The sequence below is a fragment of the Podarcis liolepis genome (genome assembly GCF_965112155.1).
Source record: "Podarcis liolepis genome assembly, chromosome: 2".
Taxonomy (NCBI): domain Eukaryota; kingdom Metazoa; phylum Chordata; class Lepidosauria; order Squamata; family Lacertidae; genus Podarcis; species Podarcis liolepis.
Window position 1 is genome coordinate 14,422,707 of NC_139555.1, and position 21,567 is coordinate 14,444,273.

Below are 21,567 nucleotides of genomic sequence, written 5' to 3' on the forward strand. Positions count from 1 at the left end.
TTAGACAGGCTTCTTGATTCATCAGGAACGCAGTGAGCTCCAAAGGGTTGTGATATCCTCAAAGTGTCCTGTTCTTCTCTCTCACACACATCCACAGAAGATCAGCACTGTCAGATTTAGCAGCGTTTCTTTATCTTGCAAAAGCAAAATGTTGCCTGCAGATTATAATAACCCACTTCCTTGCCAGCCCACTTGCCTAGGTAACTAAGTTAACCACATGTGTTTCAAAATATGAGACACAGCTTTTACTTTCCCAGGTTAGTGGCTATTTGCAAGCCTGCTCCTGTTAAAGGGGAGCGGGTGCAGCTAAGGTTAAAAATTTCACAAACTAATTTGAAACATTATAGACAACAGACTAGAGAATCCAAGTGTACCAGTTGTATAGCAAAATGCAGTTTTATAAGAGTCCCATTGCGAACTCCCATTACTGTACTCTTGCATTCTTCACAGGACATGAATTTATCTCTTGTTGAGGAACAACTGTGACTGTGTGCAGTCCTCTTAATCCCTGAAATAGCAGGGTTCAGCCTCCTCCCTGTAAACGTTGCAGGAAATTACCATCTTCAGCTTGTCTTATGTGAATGTTTTTTTTTTCCTCCTCCTCAGCCTCCTCCTAATCAAGAGTTGTCCCAAGATAGTGCTCTAGGTCCAGAGTGGAAAAGGGATGTTTGTTGCTTAGATACGGCTCTGGGAACCACATCATTCGCCCCAAAGCATCCTGCTGTTTACTTTTAATAGTGACCAAGCTTTTGCTGATTTGCTCTGGAGGGTAAAGCTGTTGCAAGTTAAAGCTTTCAGAGTACTGATTTTTGGCAGTAGCCTGGATCCTGAATGTCGCTCCAAAAGAACATAGTGTTGCCGGAAGCTGCTGCCTTTGTTTATCCTGGATTATGTAGGGTGACTTTGGAAGAACTGTGGTGACACTGCTTGGTGGAGCTGTGGTAGCGCTCCTTCTGTTCCACGAGGCTTTATGTGCCAGGACTGTGTTCAATGGGCCTGGCCACCAGCAGCCTCTGCGGTGGAGTACCTGTCATCAGTCGCAGAGGAGCGCATGTTGAGCCAAGGAACTCGGTTGCTGCTGCGTGGCCTGTCCTGGAAGATAGGCAGGCAGGTATGCGCTGCTCAGAAGGCATTAAAAGCATAGAAGAGGTAAGCCGGGAGCCAAAAAAGGAGTTCAAAGGATGCTCGGAGGACACTTTTGCAAGTCAGCTGGGGGTTGGGAAAGTCTTGTCAGTAGTGCCCAGGGGACCGTTCATTGGAAACTGGCAGCTTGCAACTTGGCTAAATTCCTAGACTACATTGCTTTATTTTTCCTACTCAGTAGTGGGCTCCGAACATAGAAAGCTTCCTTATATAGAGTCACACCATTGGTTTGTCTAGTTCAGTATTGTCCACGCTGACTGTCAGTGGCTCTCCAGGGTTTTGGGCAGGAGTCTATTCCCAGCCCTAACTGGAAATAGCAGGGATTGAAACTGAGACCTTCTGCTTGCAGAACATGTGCTCTGCTGTTGAGCTATAGTCCTTTTCCCATAGAGTCCTATGCCATAGTGCCATAGAGTCCTGACCTCTCTCAAAAGTCAGGAGGTGCCATCGGTTTTACAGATGTAGGATGTGTGTGTGTGGACTTTTGGTGTTCTGTGTTGCCCCAAAAGCAAATCTAGAAATACACACACACACACACACACACACACACGCAAAAGGCACTTAATGCAATATTCTCCAGGCCAAAGGCTTTCTGTCAAATTGGCAGTGCTGCCAGTTATTAAATGTACTTTCAGTATTGCTGCGGCTCTGGTTCCATGCTTATGTGCATTGAACTGATGCCACCAGAACTGATTGATAAGCTAATTGGTTTTAAGAAACCTCCATCTTGATGTAGTCTTAGAGTCATGCTGAGTCTTCCTGATTTCTCTCTGAAAACACTTTTCCTGTCAGCAGAATGTGCTCAGCTGAGGCATAGGTTGCCCGAGTTCCGATATAGAAAGCGGTCACGGAAATCCCTTTGGCTTGTGTCCTGTCAGTGTCTGATAGGACCTGTCCCTTGGCTTTTGGCTGCCTCTCAAATTTGCTGGAATTTGTTTATTCCAAATACTTCATGACAGAGGAACAAAAGAATCATCAGTGGTCTGGACTGTTTGTTTTACTATACAGTGGTGCCCCGCAAGACGAATGCCTCGCAAGACGGAAAACTCGCTAGACGAAACAGTTTTCCGTTTTGGAGGTGCTTCGCAAAACGAATTTCCTATGGGCTTGCTTTGCAAGACGACAATGTCTTGCGAGTTCCTGCTGTTTTTTTTCCTCCTCCCCCCCCTTTTTCTAAGCCGCTAAGCCGCTTATCAGCTGATCCGATCAGCAGATAAGCCGCTAATAGCGCTAATCCGCTAATCCGTCAATGGGCTTGCTTTGCAAGACAAAAAAACCGCTAGACGAAGAGAATCACAGAACGGATTCTTGCGAGGCACCACTGTACAGTAGAAAGGTTCCTGTCTGGCTGTAATCATATGAGGATGGTGGGATTAGTTTTTTTAGTGTAAGGCTTCTGTGAGAAGGGGAAAAAAGGAAGCCCAAGGTCTCCTTATTTGCCAGCTCTCTTTCTTCTGCTTCCTGTCTGTCATATTCCATGAACCCCCACCCCTCCTTCCTCTCTGCTACAGGGACTGGTTTGCAATGAAGACAAGAGTCCTCAACCTAGAGCTTCAGATCTGATCCATTGAGATGGTACACTCCAGATGGGAGTGTAACTTCCATCATCCCTGACCAATGGTCATACTGTCTGGGGCTGATGGGAGTTGCAGTCCAGCATCATCTGGAGGGCACCATGTTAGTTATCCCTGCATTAGGTCGAAAGGATGTTTGCATAATTTACCTAATTCTACTCCCCACCCTCTAAAGAGGGTTTTTGCCAAATTCTAGCTTCTGGCATGTTGTAAACCTAGCAGGTGGCACTGTGAGTTAAACCACAGAGCCTAGGACTTGCTGATCAGAAGGTCGGCGGTTGGAATCCCCGCAACGGGGTGAGCTCCCGTTACTCAGTCCCTGCTCCTGCCAACCTATCAGTTCGAAAGCACGTCAAAGTGCAAGTAGATAAATAGGTACCGCTCCGGCGGGAAGGTAAACGGTGTTTCTATGTACTGCTCTGGTTCTCCAGAAGTGGCTTAGTCATGCTGGCCACATGACCCGCTGTACGCCGGCTCCCTCAGCCAATAAAGCGAGATGAGTGCCGCAACCCCAGGGTCGGCCATGATTGGACCTAATGGTCAGGGGTCCCTTTACCTTTTTTAACCTAGCCCTAGCACTTTAAAGGGGGCCTGTCCATGCACATGTGGAAATCTCCTTCCCAGGCTTTGTCCGTAGTAGCATGCACCTTCCCCTTAGGTGCCCCATCAGGTAGGTTGGTGTTCTGGGTATTGGAACACTTTATCCCAAGTTTTACAGGCCACCTGGGGGAAAGCTGAGTGCATTTGAGTGCAAGAAAGTAGAAGCATTCCTTCTTGCAAAGGCAAACTGTACTGAGACAGCTCCTGTGTGTGTTCTGTCACTTGAGATGTGTTAAGTCAGCTGTTAGCTATATCATATGCTTACCTTGCAATTAGTTTCTCTTGCTGTTCCACTGGTGAGTGCCACTTCCAGCCATTGCTTCCTATATCATTGCCTGTTTCTCGGCATCTTCTGTTATTGTAGGAGATGGGGCTGCAAGAATGGGAAGGGGGAAATGGCTTGTGACTGGAGGGGGTGCCTTTGCTCATCTAAAGCTTTTCTCCTAAGATTAGACGTAAACGGCAAGCAAAAGCATGGATATTTGGGACTTCTTTTCAAGTTGGCGACATACAAAATATTCTAAAGCACTTAAAAAAGAGAGTAACTGTGAACATGACAAAAGCAACGCAACAGCAATACAACAGAAAAGCAAACATGTTCCTCAGGCACCTTGGAGAACGTTTTCAAAAGCAGGCATTGCTTGCTGGCGTAAAGAGCGTCAGCTCAAGGGAGGGAGTTCCACAGGGTGGTTGCCACAACAGAAACAGACCTGCTTTGAGAAAAGATCTTACTCTGCATGCTCTTCATGCTTTCCAAAGGAAAAGGTTTGCAGAGCAATGCTATCTCAGATGATCTCAACCAGTGGGAAGGCGCAGTATGGTACTCCTTGTGCAGGGAACTGCTTCTTGATTTCCTCTGCCCACCCCCACCCCCAGCATGCAGTTTCCTTGTCTTCAGTTATCAACCCTTGTTTGTGTTTGGTAGCTTTTGAGACACTGAGATGGTGCTCCCCTTGGGTAACGCATACCTGGGATCCAAGTGCTTATGAAGTTTAAGTGTGTTGGGCCAAAAACGTGGACTATAGCTGGTGGGGGGGGGGCTCCTTGTATATGTTGCTCATTATATGCAACCTTCTGCAGTACTGCTTGTAACGGGTTGTTCGCAAGGGAGGCTTAATCTTAAAAATTGAAAGATGATTGGGGCTGTGCATACTTTAAAATAAAAAAACCCTAGGAAAAAATCTGAATACAGGACGATACAGTGGTACCTCGGGTTACATACGCTTCAGGTTACATACACTTCAGGTTACAGACTCCGCTAATCCAGACATAGTGCTTTAGGTTAAGAACTTTGCTTCAGGATGAGAACAGAAATCGTGCTCCGACGGCGCAGCAGCATCAGGAGGCCCCATTAGCTAAAGTGGTGCTTCAGGTTAAGAACAGTTTCAGGTTAAGTACGGACCTCCGGAACGAATTAAGTACTTAACCCGAGGTACCACTGTAATGACCAAAATTATGCAAGGGGTGGGAAGCTGAACAGATACAGATTCAACCAACTTGCACCCGTCTCTTTTGTATGCATAATTTTGTTTCTGTGCCTGCATAGTGCCACAGAACACAACTTTGGATATGGCATGTGACCTGTGAGCAGTTTTGGGGTAAGGGTGTTGGTGAACATTTCCAAGCGTTAATATTTAACTTTTTTTTAGTCAAAAGTTCTGCTGTTGAATGATGAAATTAGTGAAGAATCTATCAGTGTTAGACCTTTTGGGCAATATTATTATAACCCACGTGGTGGTCTGTTAAATGCAGACAATGTCTAACACTGTCTGTCTCAACCCTTTGGCTCTGTAATTCTCATCTTGGCACATATTAACAGGTTGGAAACTCAGCAACTTGCAAGTATCCAATGCTGCTAAGCCAGCAAGATTGCCGGACTGTGAAACTGTAGCACACTTTTGCTTACCCTCCCTGGTGTACATGACTCATGATGAGCACTTGCTGAATGGAGTCCTGACCAAAACTCTTAGGCAGCTGATGCCAGGCATCCTACGTTTGCAGGGTACCAAAAACAGTGGAAATTGCACAAAGTGGAAGCTGTAGGAATGGGGACATAATATGTGCGGGAGAGGAGGTGGCGGGGAGAATACAGTTAATGCAACAAAGAAAGTAAAGCCTGGTGTTTGAAATTTCAGAATTGCTTCACCATAAGACTCCTGCCTTGGTTTTAGCATCATCACTCAGCAGAAGTATAGAAAACTAACTAACTAACAAAAACAAAAACAAAAATCATTTAAAATACATTTGTTTGATTCTTTGCAAAGAAGGCTCTTCTGTATTGGTGGTAGGAGCTATAAGGAAACTCCCAAGTATTTCAAAATGTTCTTCCCATGTGCTATAGTGAAAATTCTGATCTATGATGGCAGACTTCACTTGTGTGACGTTGTCAAGCAGAGGCACCAAGTTGAGCAGAAGATTGGAAGGGAGCCGATGACACACAAATGACATAGGCATGATGCAGGGACTCCAGGAGGAGCCAGGGGGTGGAGCCGAACATGGTGGCAGCGTGGCTTCAATGACTTACGGCTCCTCCTCTCTGGCACTCAGCATCCTCCTCCTCCTCCTGCCGCCACCAGCCAGGAGCTGCTTCCCCTCATCCTTCCCGTCCGTGGCAGCAGCAGTAGGCGGAGCTACCAGCCACAGAAGCCACTCCACTCTCAGCCTCCTCCATCCCCTGATTGTTCTCAGATATTTTATCGGGGGACCCGAAGGGACCTGGGCCCCTTAGAGTTGGCACCTATGTTGTCAAGAGAGTCTCTTTATAATCAAGGGACTGAGGTGTATTTGCAAGTCAGGTGTTAAATGGGAGTGAAAGGCCATGGGGGGGGGAATCTGCTTGGGATGCATGTGAGGTTATTGGTGGTCTGCCCACTTGTAAAGAAAGTGTCTTCAGTTGCTGTCTCGTTTCTCCCTTGCAGAACTCATCATGTATCATTTTTGCTGCCAGACATGCCAGTGCTTCTACGGTAAGCAGTTCTTTTTCATTGCTTGTGGGTTATTCGGGGGAGATGAGTTCGGGTGCTCTGGACCCTCTACACCCTGTACTGCTGGGAACCTCAGGTGAAGAGAGTGCTGCTGTGCCCAGGTCCCGCTTACAAATTTCCCATTGGTATCTCATTGGCCGGGGACGCGGGTGGCACTGTGGGTTAAACCACAGAGCCTACGGCTTGCCGATCGGAAGGTCGGCGGTTCGAATCCCCGCGATGGGGTGAGCTCCTGTTGCTCGGTCCCTGCTCCTGCCAACCTAGCAGTTCGAAAGCACATCAAAGTGCAAGTAGATAAATAGGTACTGCTCCAGCGGGAAGGTAAACGGCATTTCCATGCGCCGCTCTGGTTCGCTAGAAGCAGCTTAGTCATGCTGGCCACATGACCCAGAAGCTGTACGCCAGCTCCCTCGGCCAATAAAGTGAGATGAGCACCACAACCCCAGAGTTGGTCACAACTGGACCTAATGGTCAGGGGTCCCTTTACCTTATCTCATTGGCCATTGTGAGAACAGGACTCTGGTCTAGTTGGACCTTTGACCTGATCCAGCAGGACTTTCCCTATGTTCTAGTGCAGGGGTCGGCAAAGCTTTTGTGGGTTGGGCCGGTTCATTGTCCTGCAGACGCCGCGGTGGGCCGGAGTGTGCACGCATGCGCAAACACTATTTCTGGCACTCCTTCTGGCGCTGAGGCAGCGGGCGCCTCTTCCCATTGGCTGCAGGAGCTTCCTGCAGCCAATGGGAAGCTGGCCAGCATCGCAGAAGGCGGTCCCTGCTCTGTTTTGCGCCTGTTTAGCATGGCGCATGGGAGCCAACCGAGTGGGCGGCAGGGGTCCATGGGCTGGTTAAATGACCCCCATGGGCTGCTTGTGGCCCATGGGCCTTAGGTTGCCGACCCCTGTTCTAGTGTTTGCCCCAGGAAAATGTCCATAAAGCATACTGCCTGTCTAGTGACTCACTTTGTCATTTGTACTTGAGAGAATGCAATCCGTGCTGGATTTCTTAATTCTCACCCACTCTTTATTCTACCCCATGTCTCTTGCAGTACTAGGTTACTGGCATTTTCTTAACTTTGTGTGTAAGATCTGGCTGCACTTTTTTGTTTCCAGAACCTGAAAGATGTTCTTGCAAACATGATACCTAAGGAGCAATCAAGACTTAAAAGCTTCAGGCAACAATATGGCAGCACAGTCATTGGTCAGATCACTGTGGATATGGTAAGTTCTTCTGGTGTCATCACTGTAGTAGAATATCCGAGTCATTGTATCCTGCAGGAAATTCCATCTCTACCTGCAGGCTGCTACCAGTCTAAAGGAGTGAGTTGCAAAGAAGCCCCTGTGCTGTGCTACATTTAGGCATTTTGTCTCCTGGTAAAATGTCTGGAGTAGGGGCTGGGCAATATGTGGTTTTCAATATCACCAGCTAAACATTGTGGTATACTGATATATCACAATGTCTGGAATAAGGATGGAGCTATGTAGAGGCATTGGCTGGCTTCACGGTTTTCCCTGCATCGTGATTTTTGTATAGTGTATGCACAAACACCATGATTCATGATATATTGCCAGGTCAAAAATTATGAACTATCACGATACAGACTTCAGTATTGGATGATATATCAATATATTGCCCAGTCCTACCCTGGAGAGAGGTGGTTAAGCGTGGCCTGGAAAGTTTCACAAATGATGTCTTGTGACTTCTTTAGTCAAGCCAATAACATGGGGTAGGATTCAACTAGGTTGCTGTGTGCACAGAGCAGAGGTCTGCTTCTGCAACAGGATTTCAACCCCATCTTCTCCCTGTGCCCTCTAAATCTGCTCTGGATGGTTAGGGGAACCCCTCAGTACAGCTTTAGGGGGGTGCACAGGGAAGGGGGGGAGAGTCAAGTTGCATGAGTGGGACCCATTGTGAAGAAGAGTTTGGATTTGATATCCCGCCTTTCACTCCCTTTAAGGAGTCTCAAAGCGGCTAACATTCTCCTTTCTCTTCCTCCCCCACAACAAACACTCTGTGAGGTGAGTGGGGCTGAGAGACTTCAAAGAAATGTGACTGGCCCAAGGTCACCCAGCAGCTGCATGTGGAGGAGCGGAGACGCGAACCCGGTTCACCAGATTATGAGTCTACCGCTCTTAACCACTACACCACACTGGCACGCATACCTCACTTAGCACTGCATTGAATTCCACCCATGAGACTTAGGGCATGGCAAAGCATCAGCAGGGTTTGAGGATATTAGTGACACTAGAGCACTTTTTAAAGGAGGAGGAGGAAGAACAGTCGGTGAATAAAGGGATATGGGTCAAAGACAAGATGCATGTTCTGGTGACAACTCCAGAATAAGCTCTTGGCATCTCAAGCTAAAGGCTGTCAAGAAACAGAACTAGAAATGACCTCTGCCTGGGACCTTGAAGAACTGCTGTCAGTTTGAGTAGATAGTACGTGGTTTAGATAAAAAAATGGTCTACTTCAGGCATGTCTATTTCAGGGGCCTAACCCGGCCTGCTGGTCAGTTGAATCTGACCCCTGTGGCAGTTTATTTCCCAGGGTAAAATACTAAAAAGCCTCAACAACTTTGGTCGGCCCTTGCGGCCCTTCACTTCATCAAATCTGGCCCTCTTTGAAAAAAGTGTGGATACCACTGATCTACTTCATTTCTCAAGTAGCCATGTTTTTATTATGGAAGCAATTGAATATTTGTTGTTGAGTTGTTAGCCTTCTGAGTTTGAAGTGAGGTATAGTGAGCATGGATCCTCCTAGTGCAGTGGTCCAAACTGTGAATATATGTACTCACTGCAAAAAAAGGGTGGCACTTGCTGTAACAACTTCATGGTGAGTAGCGGCACCTATTCTATTAAAAAATCACTGGGCACAAGGGTTGGCAACTCTGCCTCAAAGCTGTGGTATCTCCTAGATCAGAGCTTTTCAAACTTTGCATGTTGGTGACCAACTTTTTAGACGTGCATCATTTCATGACAGTTAGTTTTACTAGCAAACTGGAGGTTAAACAAACCTTATAAGAGATAACGGACACCTATTGTGTGACACACCTACACACTTCAACCAACACACTAACTTGTTGCAACACACAGTTTGGAAAGCTCTGTCCTAGATGATGCAGCCCTTGTGAGCAAGTCTGGAGGGCTTCATTCCTAGCCCCTTGCAAGGTAGCTGACATAAAGGTAACATTTCATTAAGAGAAAATGCCAAAGAGAGCCCAACTGCTGTTAAAGCAATGAGGTCACATTACTAGTTCATTGTTTGCGGTACCAAGGCTTTCTCTAGTGTTTAGATGCCAAATCAGCTTCCTGATTACACTAGTCTCTAAGCAGTGCTGATTAGTATCTCCTGCTTTGTTTCTGAATCTGAAGTTCATTTAATTAATTGTTTGCGAAGTGGTGCTTCCTCCAGCTTTGGTGCACAGTAGCAAGGTTTTCTGGGTGCCAGCTGGAAAGCTGAGCCTTGACGGTTGTTGAAAAGGACTCTGTTCTTCAGTCTGGTTTTTGAGGCCATTGACAAAAGGGGAAGAAGTATTCAAGCCAGAGCCAAGGTTATAGGAGATTTGCCACTATGCTTCCTGGTCTCTCGAGAGCTTACAGAGGTGACAAGGAGTGGGGAATAAAGCTATCATTTTGGCCAAACAGGGCATTGGAAACAATTCTGCACCAGAATCCTCACCTGGTACACCTGAGACTGTTATGCAATCTTTGTTCAACGTATCAATTTATTCTGGCTGCAAACTTTGGGCTGTGCTGAAACTTTGGGTTAACTTAAACCAGGGGTGGTGAACTGCTAGCCCATAAGCCTTCCCTGGTGGCCTATCAGCGCCCCCCCCCCAACTCAATTTTTCACTAGTGCCATTACCACCACCAAAGGAAGAAAGTGTGCAAAGCACCAGTGGGGACAGAGGGATAGTATTTAGCATTGATAACCTTGATACCTCCTATTTGAAGTGTGAAATTGCTTAAGGGAAAGAAGAACCTAAGTTATCACACCTTGCAGCAGCAAATTCCATAGCTCATGCACTTAGCAAAGAAGTATTTCCTTTTGTCTGTCCTAACTTTTTACCGCTTGCATCTTTTGTCCCTAGATCTACGGGGGCATGAGAGGCATGAAAGGGCTAATATACGAGACCTCAGTCCTGGACCCAGATGAGGTAAGTGAGGCCTGAGGTTGTAGTAGTCACAATACCTGTCTGGCCGTGCAGCCTGTCCATGGAGATGTATGAATACCTCTTAATCTGCCTTTGCCACATCTGCAGGGCATCCGTTTCCGTGGCTACAGCATCCCCGAATGCCAGAAGCTGCTGCCCAAAGCCCCCGGAGGCGCAGAGCCCCTGCCCGAAGGGCTGTTCTGGTTGCTGGTGACAGGAGAGATCCCCTCGCAAGAACAGGTAAGGAGACAGGAGTGGCTGAAGTAGTCTCTGAATGGGAGGCTGCAGCTGATACCTTCAGCCCTTCCTTGAATGCCATTATGCAGCCTGGGGGGGTTTTGTGAGTGTCTGTGAGCAGGCAGGGAAAGCACTGAGGTGTCTACATGGCAGAAGGAGATAGCAAAGGGCAGAGGGAGGCTGCATGCAGCTCAGCACCGATTCCTTCGTTTTTACTGAGGCAGAGCTTTGTGTTTTCTCCGTTCAGGTGAGCTGGCTGTCCCGGGAGTGGGCCAAAAGAGCCGCGCTGCCTTCTCATGTGGTGACCATGCTGGACAACTTCCCCACCAACCTTCACCCCATGTCACAACTGAGTGCCGCTGTCACCGCCCTCAACAGCGAGAGCACTTTTGCCCGTGCCTACTCAGAGGGAATCAGCCGGACCAAGTACTGGGAAGTAAGCACGGGGACGGGAAGCATTTCGCGTGTGCAGAAGAGGTGCGAGCCCTTTGCGGGCTTGGCAAGCAAATAATGGGGGAGGCGGGTGGGCAAGCTGTAAGTATTTTCTTCTGTAGCCTCTGATCGATGGCATCTGGAGGTGAAGTCCTGAAGCTACGTACCAGAAATGCAGGTGGTTTATTATACAGTGGTGCCTCACAAGACGAAAAGAATCCGTTCTGTGAGTCTCTTCGTCTAGCGGTTTTTTCGTCTTGCGAAGCAAGCCCATTGACGGATTAGCGCTATTAGCGGCTTTTAGCGGCTTAGCACATAAGCGGATAAGCGGCCTAGCGGCTTAGAAAAAGGGGGGGGAGGGGAAAAACCCCGCAGGAACTCGCAAGACATTTTCGTCTTGCGAAGCAAGCCCATAGGAAATTCGTTTTGCAAAGCACCTCCAAAACGGAAAACTCTTTCGTCTAGCGAGTTTTCCGTCTTGCGAGGCATTCGTCTTGCGGGGCACCACTGTAATCGTCTACATAAAAATGGGCTTTGCTGTTTATACCTGTATGCACAAAGCATAGACACTTAACATAGGGTTATGGCTGTGTAAAGAAATCTGCGTTGTCTGAGCCTCGTCCCTTCTTTGCGTGAGCTGAAAACTGAAAATCGTGCACTCAGTGTTGCAAGAATAAGGTCTTGAATGTCAGGATGATTCTTGCTGAATGTTAAAAAGGCTAGGGGGAAATGTATCTGAAGCTTTCATTGTCAGAGGGTGGTGATGATCCATGCCCTGCAGCTTAATCCCCCAAAACGCTATGGCAAACACCAAGAACTCCAGTGGTGGGGAACTTTGGGGCTTCCAGATGCCACTGGAATCCCATCAGCCCCAGCCAGCATGGCCAGTGATCAGGGGTGATGGGAGTTGTAGTCCATCAACATCCGGCAGGCTGCAGCTTCCCCATCCCTGCATTGGTTTGTCTTGGGTCCTCATATTGGGGAGTTGGGCGTACTGATTGGAAAGCTGCTGCCAGGTTTGCTGAACACCCTTTGTCCTAGGATTGATTTCCTAATGCCAGGTGCTGATAAAATTGTGGAGTTTGGGGCTGTGGGCGTGGTCCTTCCTGCTTCTGCATCTAGAGGTGGAAGTTGCTCCGGAAAAAAGAGACACCTAATGTGTCAAGCCTGACCAAGCCTTGCTGAAGGCTGCCGTATTTTGACTTGGAAATGAGCCAGCCCAGTTCAGCTTTTGTTTCGTGCTGATCCTCAAGCGCATGGTAAAGGACAGAAGTCAGGTGTGTGAGAAAGACAGAGAGACAGACCTTGGTCCTCACCATGCGGAATCCCAGTCGCTGCCTTTTTAACATGAGACCTTGAACAAGGTGACATGTGCCTCTGGCCTGACCTAAAATGTGTGTGCACACCCTCGGCACTGAAGCGAAGAGACTTTGGTCTCTGGCCCGTTCCAATTCTGCCGGCCTGTATCTGCCCTGAGGCATTGCTGTCTGGAGTAAAGGGGTAAAGAATTGGGATGCGGGGAGGCAGTAGTTCTGCTGTTCATTAACCTTGACCTGCTTGTCCCCTGCCCAGCCAGTGCACTGCAGTTAGACAAGAGAACAGGTCCTTTTCCGTGGAATACTCATGGAGTGCCATTGGTATCATTTTGATCCCAGGCATTTGAGTGTTAAATCCTCCAGCAGTTGATTATATATTTTATCTGGATGATTTTGGGGGGAAACTCATCTCTATATTGGGGGACGGAGGGATTTGTTTCTAGGGTGTTCTGGTATTAATACCACTTTTAAATTTGTTTATTGAGTTCTCCTGGCAATTGCCAACAAATTGCTTTGTACATTGCAGTTGCTGGCAGATTGCTTTGAGACTTATTGTGGAAAGTGACTCATAAGAAATAATAAAAAGGTAAAGGGACCCCTGACCATTAGGTCCAGTCGTGACCGACTCTGGGGTTGCAGCGCTCATCTTGCTCTATTGGCCGAGGGAGCCGGCGTACAGCTTCCGGGTCATGTGGCCAGCATGACTAAGCCCCTTCTGGCAAGCCAGAGCAGCGCTCGGAAACCCTATTTACCTTCCCGCTGGAGTGGTACCTATTTATCTACTTGCACTTTGACGTGCTTTCAAACTGCTAGGTTGGCAGGAGCAGGGACCAAGCAACGGGCGAGCTTCCCCCGTTGCGGGGATTCGAACCGCTGACCTTCTGATCGGCAAGTCCTAGGCTCTGTGGTTTAACCCACAGCACCACCCACGTCCCTAATAAGAAGTAATAGTTGTTATTATAAAAGAGTAGAAATGTGTGGCAGGAGTGTGATTCAGATACCAGTCCCCTGCCTATAAGCCCATGAAGGAAGTCAAGCCCATGTGACTCTTGGAAGAATAGGCAGCAGTGCTTATCAGCATTCCTAGGTCTGGTTATACATTCAGGACAAACAGTAGCAGAGTCTTGTGGCACCTTTCAGATGAGTATATTTCATTTTACAGCCGCAGCTGCTTTTGTGCTCTAAGAGTTCATCTCATGAGATGCATGCATGAAGGCAGAATACAAAGACTCTTGTTGCAGACTGTACACAAGCCGCTCTAGCCTTCATGTTAACTGTTGTAGCTGTAGCCTGCGAACAGATCATATGTCCCTGCTCTGGCGGGATTGGAGGGGGAAGACCCCCTACAAGTGGTTCCTGACTTCTACCTCCCCTTCCCCTTCCGTACCTTGCAGTTTATCTATGAGGACTCCATGGACTTGATTGCCAAGCTGCCATGTATAGCTGCAAAGATTTACCGCAATCTGTACCGTGAAGGCAGCAGCATTGGCGCCATCGATCCCGCCTTAGACTGGTCGCACAACTTCACCAACATGCTGGGCTATAATGACCCCGAGTTCATTGAACTCATGCGCCTCTACCTCACCATTCACAGGTAAGTCTTACCTGTCTTGTGTACAAGAGAGGCTTGAAAGAGCTGTGAGCTGATGGAGCAACAGAAAGAACTGAGGCCTGAGCTTTTGTGCGTTCAGCACTTGTGTCCTTCCCCCATACATCCATTACTGCCAGCGCACTAAGCATTGGTGCAATTTCCCCCATATGCTTTCTGCGCTTGAGCATAATGAAGGTGCTCAGCAAGCCTTCTTGGGGAGAGTGTTCCACAAACGAGGGGCCACTGCAGAAAAGGCCCACTCTTGTGGAGGAGGCACACAAAGAAGGGCCTCAGATGACCATCACAGGGTCCATTCATATGAGGAGAGGCGGTCCCTGGGCTCCTTTAAGGCTTTATAGGTCAAAGTCAGCATTTTGAATTGGCCCGGAAACTGATTAGCAACCAGTGAAGTTGGGTCAGGCTCTGTGCAATATACCGTATTTTTCGCTCTATAATACGCACCAGACCATAAGACGCACCTAGTTTTTGGAAGAGGAAAACAAGAAAAAATATATTCTGAATCCCATAAGCCAGGACAGCCAGCAGAATCGCAGTGCAGCGATCCCGCTGGCTGTCCTGGCTTATGGGATAGCTGCACACTGTGCTCCGGAGGCTTCGCGTTGCTTTCGCTGAAGCCATGGAGCCTGCATTTGCTCCATAAGATGCACACACATTTCCCCTTATTTTTAAGTTCGTCTTATAGAGTGAAAAATACAGTAATCTCAAACCGCCTTGCCCCAGTGAGCAAGCTGGCTGCCGAATTCTACACCAGCTGAAGTTTCTGAACTGCCTTCAGGGGCAGCCCTATGTATAACGCATTGCAATAATCTAACCTAGAGGTTACCAGGGCATAGACAGCAATAGTTAGGCTGTCTAGGTAAGGGCGTAGCTGGGCCGCCAGCCGAAGCTGATGGAAGATTGTCCATGCCTCTGAGGCCACTTGAGCATCAAGCGACAGCAAAGGATCCAGGAGTACCTCCAAGCTCCTTCAAAGGGAATGTAACTTCCCATTCGTCCAACCACCCACTAACAGTGCCCCAGTCTTATCTGGCTTGAGCTTCAGTTTGTCGGCACTCACCTTTTTTCTCTAGTTGACAGTGGTTTTATTGCCAACAGGCATAGCACTTAAGCATCTGATATAATCTGTAGCCTTTTGCGACAATTGAGATGTGCAGGGAGCTGGGTGCATAGTTCAGGGGTTAGAGTTTCCATGTATAACGTCCCAACTTCAATCCATGGAATATTCTGTTAAAGCAGTAGGCTTCAATATTTAACCCACCTTTAACCCAAACGTGAATTTGGTGTCCCATTTCTAAATCTTCTTTTTACCATATGTTTGTATGCTGCTACTCCTGCTGCTGTTAGGTCAAACTGTGACCCAGCAGTTGGTCCCATTCCATCAGCCCAACTGAGAGGCCTCTGCCTGAAATCCTGTTGCTAGTTGGGTTAATATGACTTCATATGTTCCAGGGGTAGGCAAACTAAGGCCCAGGGGCCGGATGTGGCCCAATTGCCTTCAAAATCCTGTCCGGGAATCAGTGTGTTTTTACATGAGCAGAATGTGTCCTTTTATTTAAAATGCATCTCTGGGTTATTTGTGGGGCAGAGGAATTCATTCATGATTATTTTTTTCAAAATATAGTCCGGCCCCCCGACAAGGTCTGACGGACAGTGGACAGGCCCCCTGCTGAAAAAGTTTGCTGACCCCTGAATGTTCTCTTAAGCGGCTCCCTCTAGTGGCAGAGAACCCTAACTTTTGTTTAACCCTCAATTGGGAGCTACATGTTACAAGGGTAATGTTACTTTCGCCCCGGTAGGTTGTTTCTTGCAGCTGTGGTGTGTTGGGGCTGTAGAATTGTAGAGTTGGAAGGGACTCCGTTGGGTCATCTAGTCCAACCCCCTGCAGTGCAGGAATCTTTTTGCCCAATGTGGGGCTTGAACACACAACCCTGACGTTGAGAGTCTCATGCGCTATTGACAGAGCTATCTGAGTGTGCTGAGAAAGCCGCTTTCGTGAACATCTTTCATGCTTGCATATGACGATCATAAAATGAATTCATTGTAACTGCTATTGTACTTCTGGAATATTATGTGTGTCATCTTTTCTGTTCAGGAAGAAATGTTGGTGAGAATCTTAATTTATTAACCATTGGCCAAATGCATACAGAACTTCATTTCAGTCTGCTTGCTGTGCACTCTAAGCTTCCTTGTTCCCTGCTGATTTCTCCCCTCCCCCTTTGTTTTCTGCAGTGACCACGAGGGTGGTAATGTCAGTGCCCATACCAGTCACCTAGTGGGCAGTGCCCTCTCCGACCCTTACCTGGCTTTTGCTGCAGCCATGAATGGTCTGGCTGGCCCACTCCACGGTCTTGCAAATCAGGTAGGGGGCTGCATTGCCGAGCAGTGCTGGCAAATCTTGAATTTGGCGGAGAGCGCTTAGGGAGCCCTCCCTGTTCTTGCACATTATCAGCAAATCTCGCGGGCTTTTTGCAGGAAGTGCTGGTATGGTTGACGAACTTGCAGAAGGAGCTGGGTGAGGATGTGTCCGACACGAAACTGAGGGATTTCATCTGGAATACTTTGAACTCTGGCAGGGTGAGTGTTGGCGGCATCAAAGCCTTAATGGGGCAACGGAGGGAGGGGGTGCAGTTGGGAGGAAACTGTAGAGATTTAGGTTGCAGTGAGGTCTGTTATAAAATGGGGTGGGGGGGGCACAGAGCGACCACACTGGCTTATGGGATTTCAACTTGTAAACTCCACAAAAGCATATATGCGCAGCCATATTTCGGTTTTTGTTTTGCTTTTTAAGCTGAGCTTCTCAGGAAGAGGAATTCTGTCTAAAGTATTCATTCTTCTTTTTCCTGCACTTCCCACAGCCCTGGTGCCTTTCCCCTGTCCTATTTTATCAATTCAGTGTGGGGACTCTTAGAATAGCAACTCATGTCCTGTTCTGTGTTAGAAAGGAGTATCTTCCCCCTCCACCATGTTGATTACAGGACCACAAGGAGTGGCCTAAATGTATTTTAAGGATGCGTAATTATCCCCCAGTTCTTCTTCAGCAGCCGCTGGGAAGTGAAGCACGTGAATTAGCTGCAGAAGAAAGGCATTGATGTACTAGCTAGTGGATTCCCAGTGCCTTTGTAGTCTCACTTGGCATAGAAATGGGGAGCAAAAACAGGAAGTCAGGTGCTGGGAGTCATCAACAATGGGAGAAGACAAACAAGGACTTCACGTCAGTCCATGCTATGGGCCAATAGGGCACTCCTCCTAGAAACCAGCCAGGAGACAGTTGCCAGGATGAAGCTGCACAGAAAATGGATATGGCCGCCTAGATTTTCTCTTGCTGTCTGTGTGCAAATATATATTTCACACACACACAATTTCCAATCATGATCTCATTCCACAAGCTTTAAACTGCTGTAGGGCTGGGGGAAGAGGAGGAAGCTCCCAGGTGAGAGCTGGGAGGGTTTCCTCTTCTGTATGTGCAATAAGAGTTAAGATACAGTGATGGAGGACTTGGTATTCACTTTCTCTTCTTCTCTTCTTTATTTTCTTCCTTCTCTTATTCTTGCTTTTTTCTTATCTCTCTAGATTAGTTTGGCTCTTACTGTATTTTATGTTGGAAACCTTTAATAAAAATTGATTTAAAAACTTAGACTGCTCTAGGGCTTGTTAAAACAGGTCAGTGTTAAAAATGATTGCGAGCTGGTGGGAACTGCCTGAAGAGTCCCACAGGCAGGATAGTGGGGGAAGGTGAGAAATCAGGGGTAGTGGTGGCACTGTGTGAAAACCCACCGATCAAGGTGTGGATGCCGGCAACTATGAAGGGGGCTGAGTACCTGCCTGTTAACCCCTTTGCACATCATATTGGGTACCACCCACAAGGTTCTGTCAACGTCTCATGTTGCAGGTGGTTCCTGGCTATGGCCACGCAGTGCTGAGGAAGACGGACCCTCGCTACACCTGCCAGAGAGAATTTGCGCTCAAGCACCTTCCCAAAGATCCCCTCTTCAAGCTGGTGGCGCAGCTATACAAGATTGTCCCTAATGTGCTGCTGGAACAGGGCAAGGCCAAGAATCCCTGGCCCAATGTGGACGCACATAGTGGGGTCCTTCTGCAGGTGAGCTAACTATACCTTTGGCAACCCTCTTGAGGGCGGAGACAGAAGCCCTGGACTTTCTCAGCTAAAGGTGCCTGCTAGAATCTGGGCCCTGCAAGCACCTTTCTTAGGACTGAGCACTGGGGAAATATTTCCCTGGGAACTCGCCTTGCGGGCTCAAATAGAGCCCGGATTAGTATCACACTTTGCCTTGGGTCTGAAACAGGATCATCTCACCTTGCACGGGGGAAGATTTAGCACTGCCTAAAACTTACACTTTTGGCCAGAAATGGATGGAACCCACCATATTCAGACCAATAGGTGCAGGGAATCTTGTGATAAGTATCTTTAAAGGATGAGGGTTTTTTAAAAAAATAGTTTTGAAGCTGTTGTGGTTTTGAGAATTTGTTGCACTGGCTCCTGCTAGTGCAACTGTTTAGTTGCATCCAGCCCATAATATAAGGGAAGGATAAAAGCAGGGTTTGAAAAACATAGTTGAGAGGTGCAACCTGAAGCACCTTTTTGCACTCAATTTGTGAAGTAGGAAGCTTTGACTCAGCTGTTGATTTGCACAGTGTTCTAGAATGTGGCCGACATTCCCACATAGCTCTGCATAGTAGGGGAAGGGCAATAATTGCCTGGGGATGCTTGTTTTGCCATAGCCAATAAGCTAGTTGTGGAACCCTTGGTAATTGTATGCCATTCACCATTTGAACTCCTACACTTGCAGAAGCCAGGCAAGGTGGTGGTGTGCCTCCCTCTAGCGGTGGCTTAGGAGGCTTTGCAGATGCTATTATATCCAACCATAGTATAGGAATAGCATGAGGCAGAATTCCTAAACGGCTGGGATTTGGGGTGGGCAAACCTGAAATGTTTTGGCTGGTATGAGACAAAGAATCAGAGTGCTTTGCCCTATCCCCCACCCTTCTAATTTCAGCAATTTTTTAAAGGAAGTGACTGAAAACAAACTTTCCTCTTCTGCCCTCTTGGAACAACAAAAAAAGTTGTTTTGCAAGGGCTGTAGGATTCATGTCACTTCCAGGAATTATTTCTTGTGTGTAAGAACATTTGTTTTGCTGGGTCAGATCTATCAGCATTCAGTTTTGTTTTTTTCTTAATCTCTTCCTGTGAGGCCCCTCAGAGCAATATACAATATAGATTATGACAATGACCAGTCAGGTTTGTGTGTGTCCCCCAGTGCCTCCCAGGAACCTCACAGGTGGGTCTTGAAGGTGATGCCCTTCTGGTTTTCCTGAACACCTAGTGTTTGAGGTATACTGTATCTGTAGGTGGAGGTTCCATTTTAGCACTCTCAACCATCATGGCCAATACAGTGGAACCTTGGTTCTCAAACGCCTTGGTACTCGAACATTTCGGCTCTCAAACGCTGAAAACCGGAAGGAAGTGTTCCGGTTTTCGAATGTTTTTCGGAAACTGAACATCCAATGTGGCTGTCGACTATTGTTTCCGGGGCGCCTGCACCCATCGGAAGCTGTGCCTTGGTTTTCGAATGTTTCAGAAGTCAAATGGACTTCTGGAACGGATTACGTTTGAGGACCGAGGTACACCTAGAGGGCTAAAGGGTTCCCTATATTTGTCATGGCCAACGGCTAGTACAATAAAGTTATTTACTTACTTAAGGGTTCTCTATGCCTGGTAAGTGGTCTTTTTCCTCCCTGGGGCTGTTCTCCTAACCACCACCACCTCTTTCTTTCTGCAGTACTACGGCATGAAGGAGATGAACTACTACACTGTGCTGTTTGGTGTGTCTCGAGCTCTTGGCGTCCTGTCGCAGCTCATCTGGAGCCGAGCGCTTGGCTTCCCTCTGGAGAGACCCAAATCCATGAGCACAGATGGGCTGATGGTGCTTGTGGGCGCAAAGTCAGGTTAAAGCAAGGGATAACGTGGCAGGGGGTTAGCTGTCGAGGGAACGGTAGAGACAATACGACTTTTTTGTGTTTTGTTCAAAGGGCCTTGAAAAGATCCTTCCTTAGAGGCACTGACCATCGCATATTTTTTTCAGGTTATTTATGGGATAAATTCAGATAAAACTTATAGATACTTATCCTCCCCCTCCTCCCCCCTCTACCACACCTGCTACCTTAAAATACCACCTTCAAGTTAGTTTAGATTCCTAAGCGCAGGGCAGCTCTTCCCAACCTGAGTTGATGCCCCCGGCTAGAGAGAATGTTGCTTCTTTCCAGCTCAGACTCCTCCTCTTTCATCCCCTCTTATCGCCCCAGGTTGCAGGCCAGGAGCAGAGAATACTTCCCCTTTAACAATCATGTCATATCACACGCTGCTTTTTACCACCTTCCACAGATGGGGTGTTCTGCATTTGAAACAACGCCCTCCCTTTTTGGCAGGAGGGGGTTGGAGAGGAAAGCAGTTCTTTCCCGTCAGCCGAGCGCCACCCCCTTTTGTATACCCTTCTCCCGCCACTGTCAAAAACGGCAGAATTGTGCTCTTAAAAGACAGAGCAGGTAGGGCTGTGACTTGAGTCACACTCCGGTGAAAAAGGTGAGTACAGCTCACCTCCTTGCCTACCAAAGAGGGGCAACACAGACCTTTCCCTTTCCCCATCCCAAAGCTACCACAGCACTTGGTTGTCCTGCCCTGCATTAATGCACACAACCCCCTGGGCAACCCACTCCCCCCCCCCAAAAAAAACCCCTGATCTTCTGTGAGATGCTGCTTTGTTCCCAAAGATAAGACTCTCAAGAAACTTAATCTGCCAGGAACAAAAACCTCCTTGCCTCTCTCCTCTTTGGCCAGAGGAGATGAGAGCAGCGTGTTTGAAGCAAGTGACCTCCCCATCCCATTTTTAGTTTTGACTTGAGTGTTGGTGCTGTGGGTACTGAAAAGGTGGGTTGAGGGTGTCTCAATAGCAAAGAAGGTATTGGTAACGTTTCCAAAAGGGCAGCTTTTAATAGCATTGCCGTGTGGCGCTAAATTGGCTGGCCACACCTTGAGAGCGCAGTGATAGGTGAAAAGAATGGAGCCTGTCTCCTGGCCTCCCTTCCTCTCTAGAAAGGACTTCATACACTCCTACCAATGTTTGTTTTTTCTCTGTGTGTTTGTGTGAAACCCTTTTTTGTCCTAAAACCACAAACAAAAAAAAGGAAAGAAAAACCCCAATCTTAAGTTGAAGGCACAGTGTCAACAGCTGTGTAAGCATCAGCGTTCCGTTGCAAACTTCAGGTGGTTCTGTACAAACTGCAAAATAAATGTTTTTATTAACAAGTTACAGTATTGGAGTCTGTCCCTATGTATCAGTGGGGCCTGCAGCCCTTTGAACTATTGCTTCCAGTGACTGTTTGCGCCCCCACACACCCAATTCTTTCCAGACATCATAGTTTGCTTAGCATACTGGAAACGCAAAATTCTAAAGGAACAGAACAACCAGAGCTTCTTTACAGGTAGGCAAACTAAGGCCCGGGGG

The 21,567-nt window shown here is 47.6% G+C and overlaps 1 protein-coding gene and 1 long non-coding RNA gene across 3 annotated transcripts in view; both read left to right on the forward strand.

Moving 5' to 3' along the window:
* The window catches only part of CS (citrate synthase), a 39,012-nt gene extending 17,640 nt beyond the window's left edge, over positions 1–21,372 (forward strand). The window contains exons 1-11 of one of the 2 annotated variants that reach the window (XM_083490165.1): positions 612–1,149; positions 6,236–6,283; positions 7,410–7,517; positions 10,388–10,453; positions 10,559–10,690; positions 10,935–11,123; positions 13,830–14,029; positions 16,277–16,406; positions 16,520–16,621; positions 17,937–18,146; positions 19,846–21,372. In XM_083490165.1, coding sequence (XP_083346291.1) covers positions 991–1,149; positions 6,236–6,283; positions 7,410–7,517; positions 10,388–10,453; positions 10,559–10,690; positions 10,935–11,123; positions 13,830–14,029; positions 16,277–16,406; positions 16,520–16,621; positions 17,937–18,146; positions 19,846–20,016 — 1,515 coding nt within the window. In that variant the 5' untranslated portion in view covers positions 612–990 and the 3' untranslated portion in view covers positions 20,017–21,372. Of the gene's footprint in view, positions 1–611; positions 1,150–6,235; positions 6,284–7,409; positions 7,518–10,387; positions 10,454–10,558; positions 10,691–10,934; positions 11,124–13,829; positions 14,030–16,276; positions 16,407–16,519; positions 16,622–17,936; positions 18,147–19,845 lie in introns of those variants that run through there. The other variant, XM_083490166.1, reaches the window with a different exon arrangement.
* On the forward strand, positions 1,168–4,487 carry LOC310700769. Its single transcript, XR_014522807.1, has 2 exons — positions 1,168–2,137; positions 2,459–4,487. It is a non-coding gene; the product is annotated as an uncharacterized lncRNA (long non-coding RNA).
* Positions 21,373–21,567: the final 195 nt, after the last annotated feature.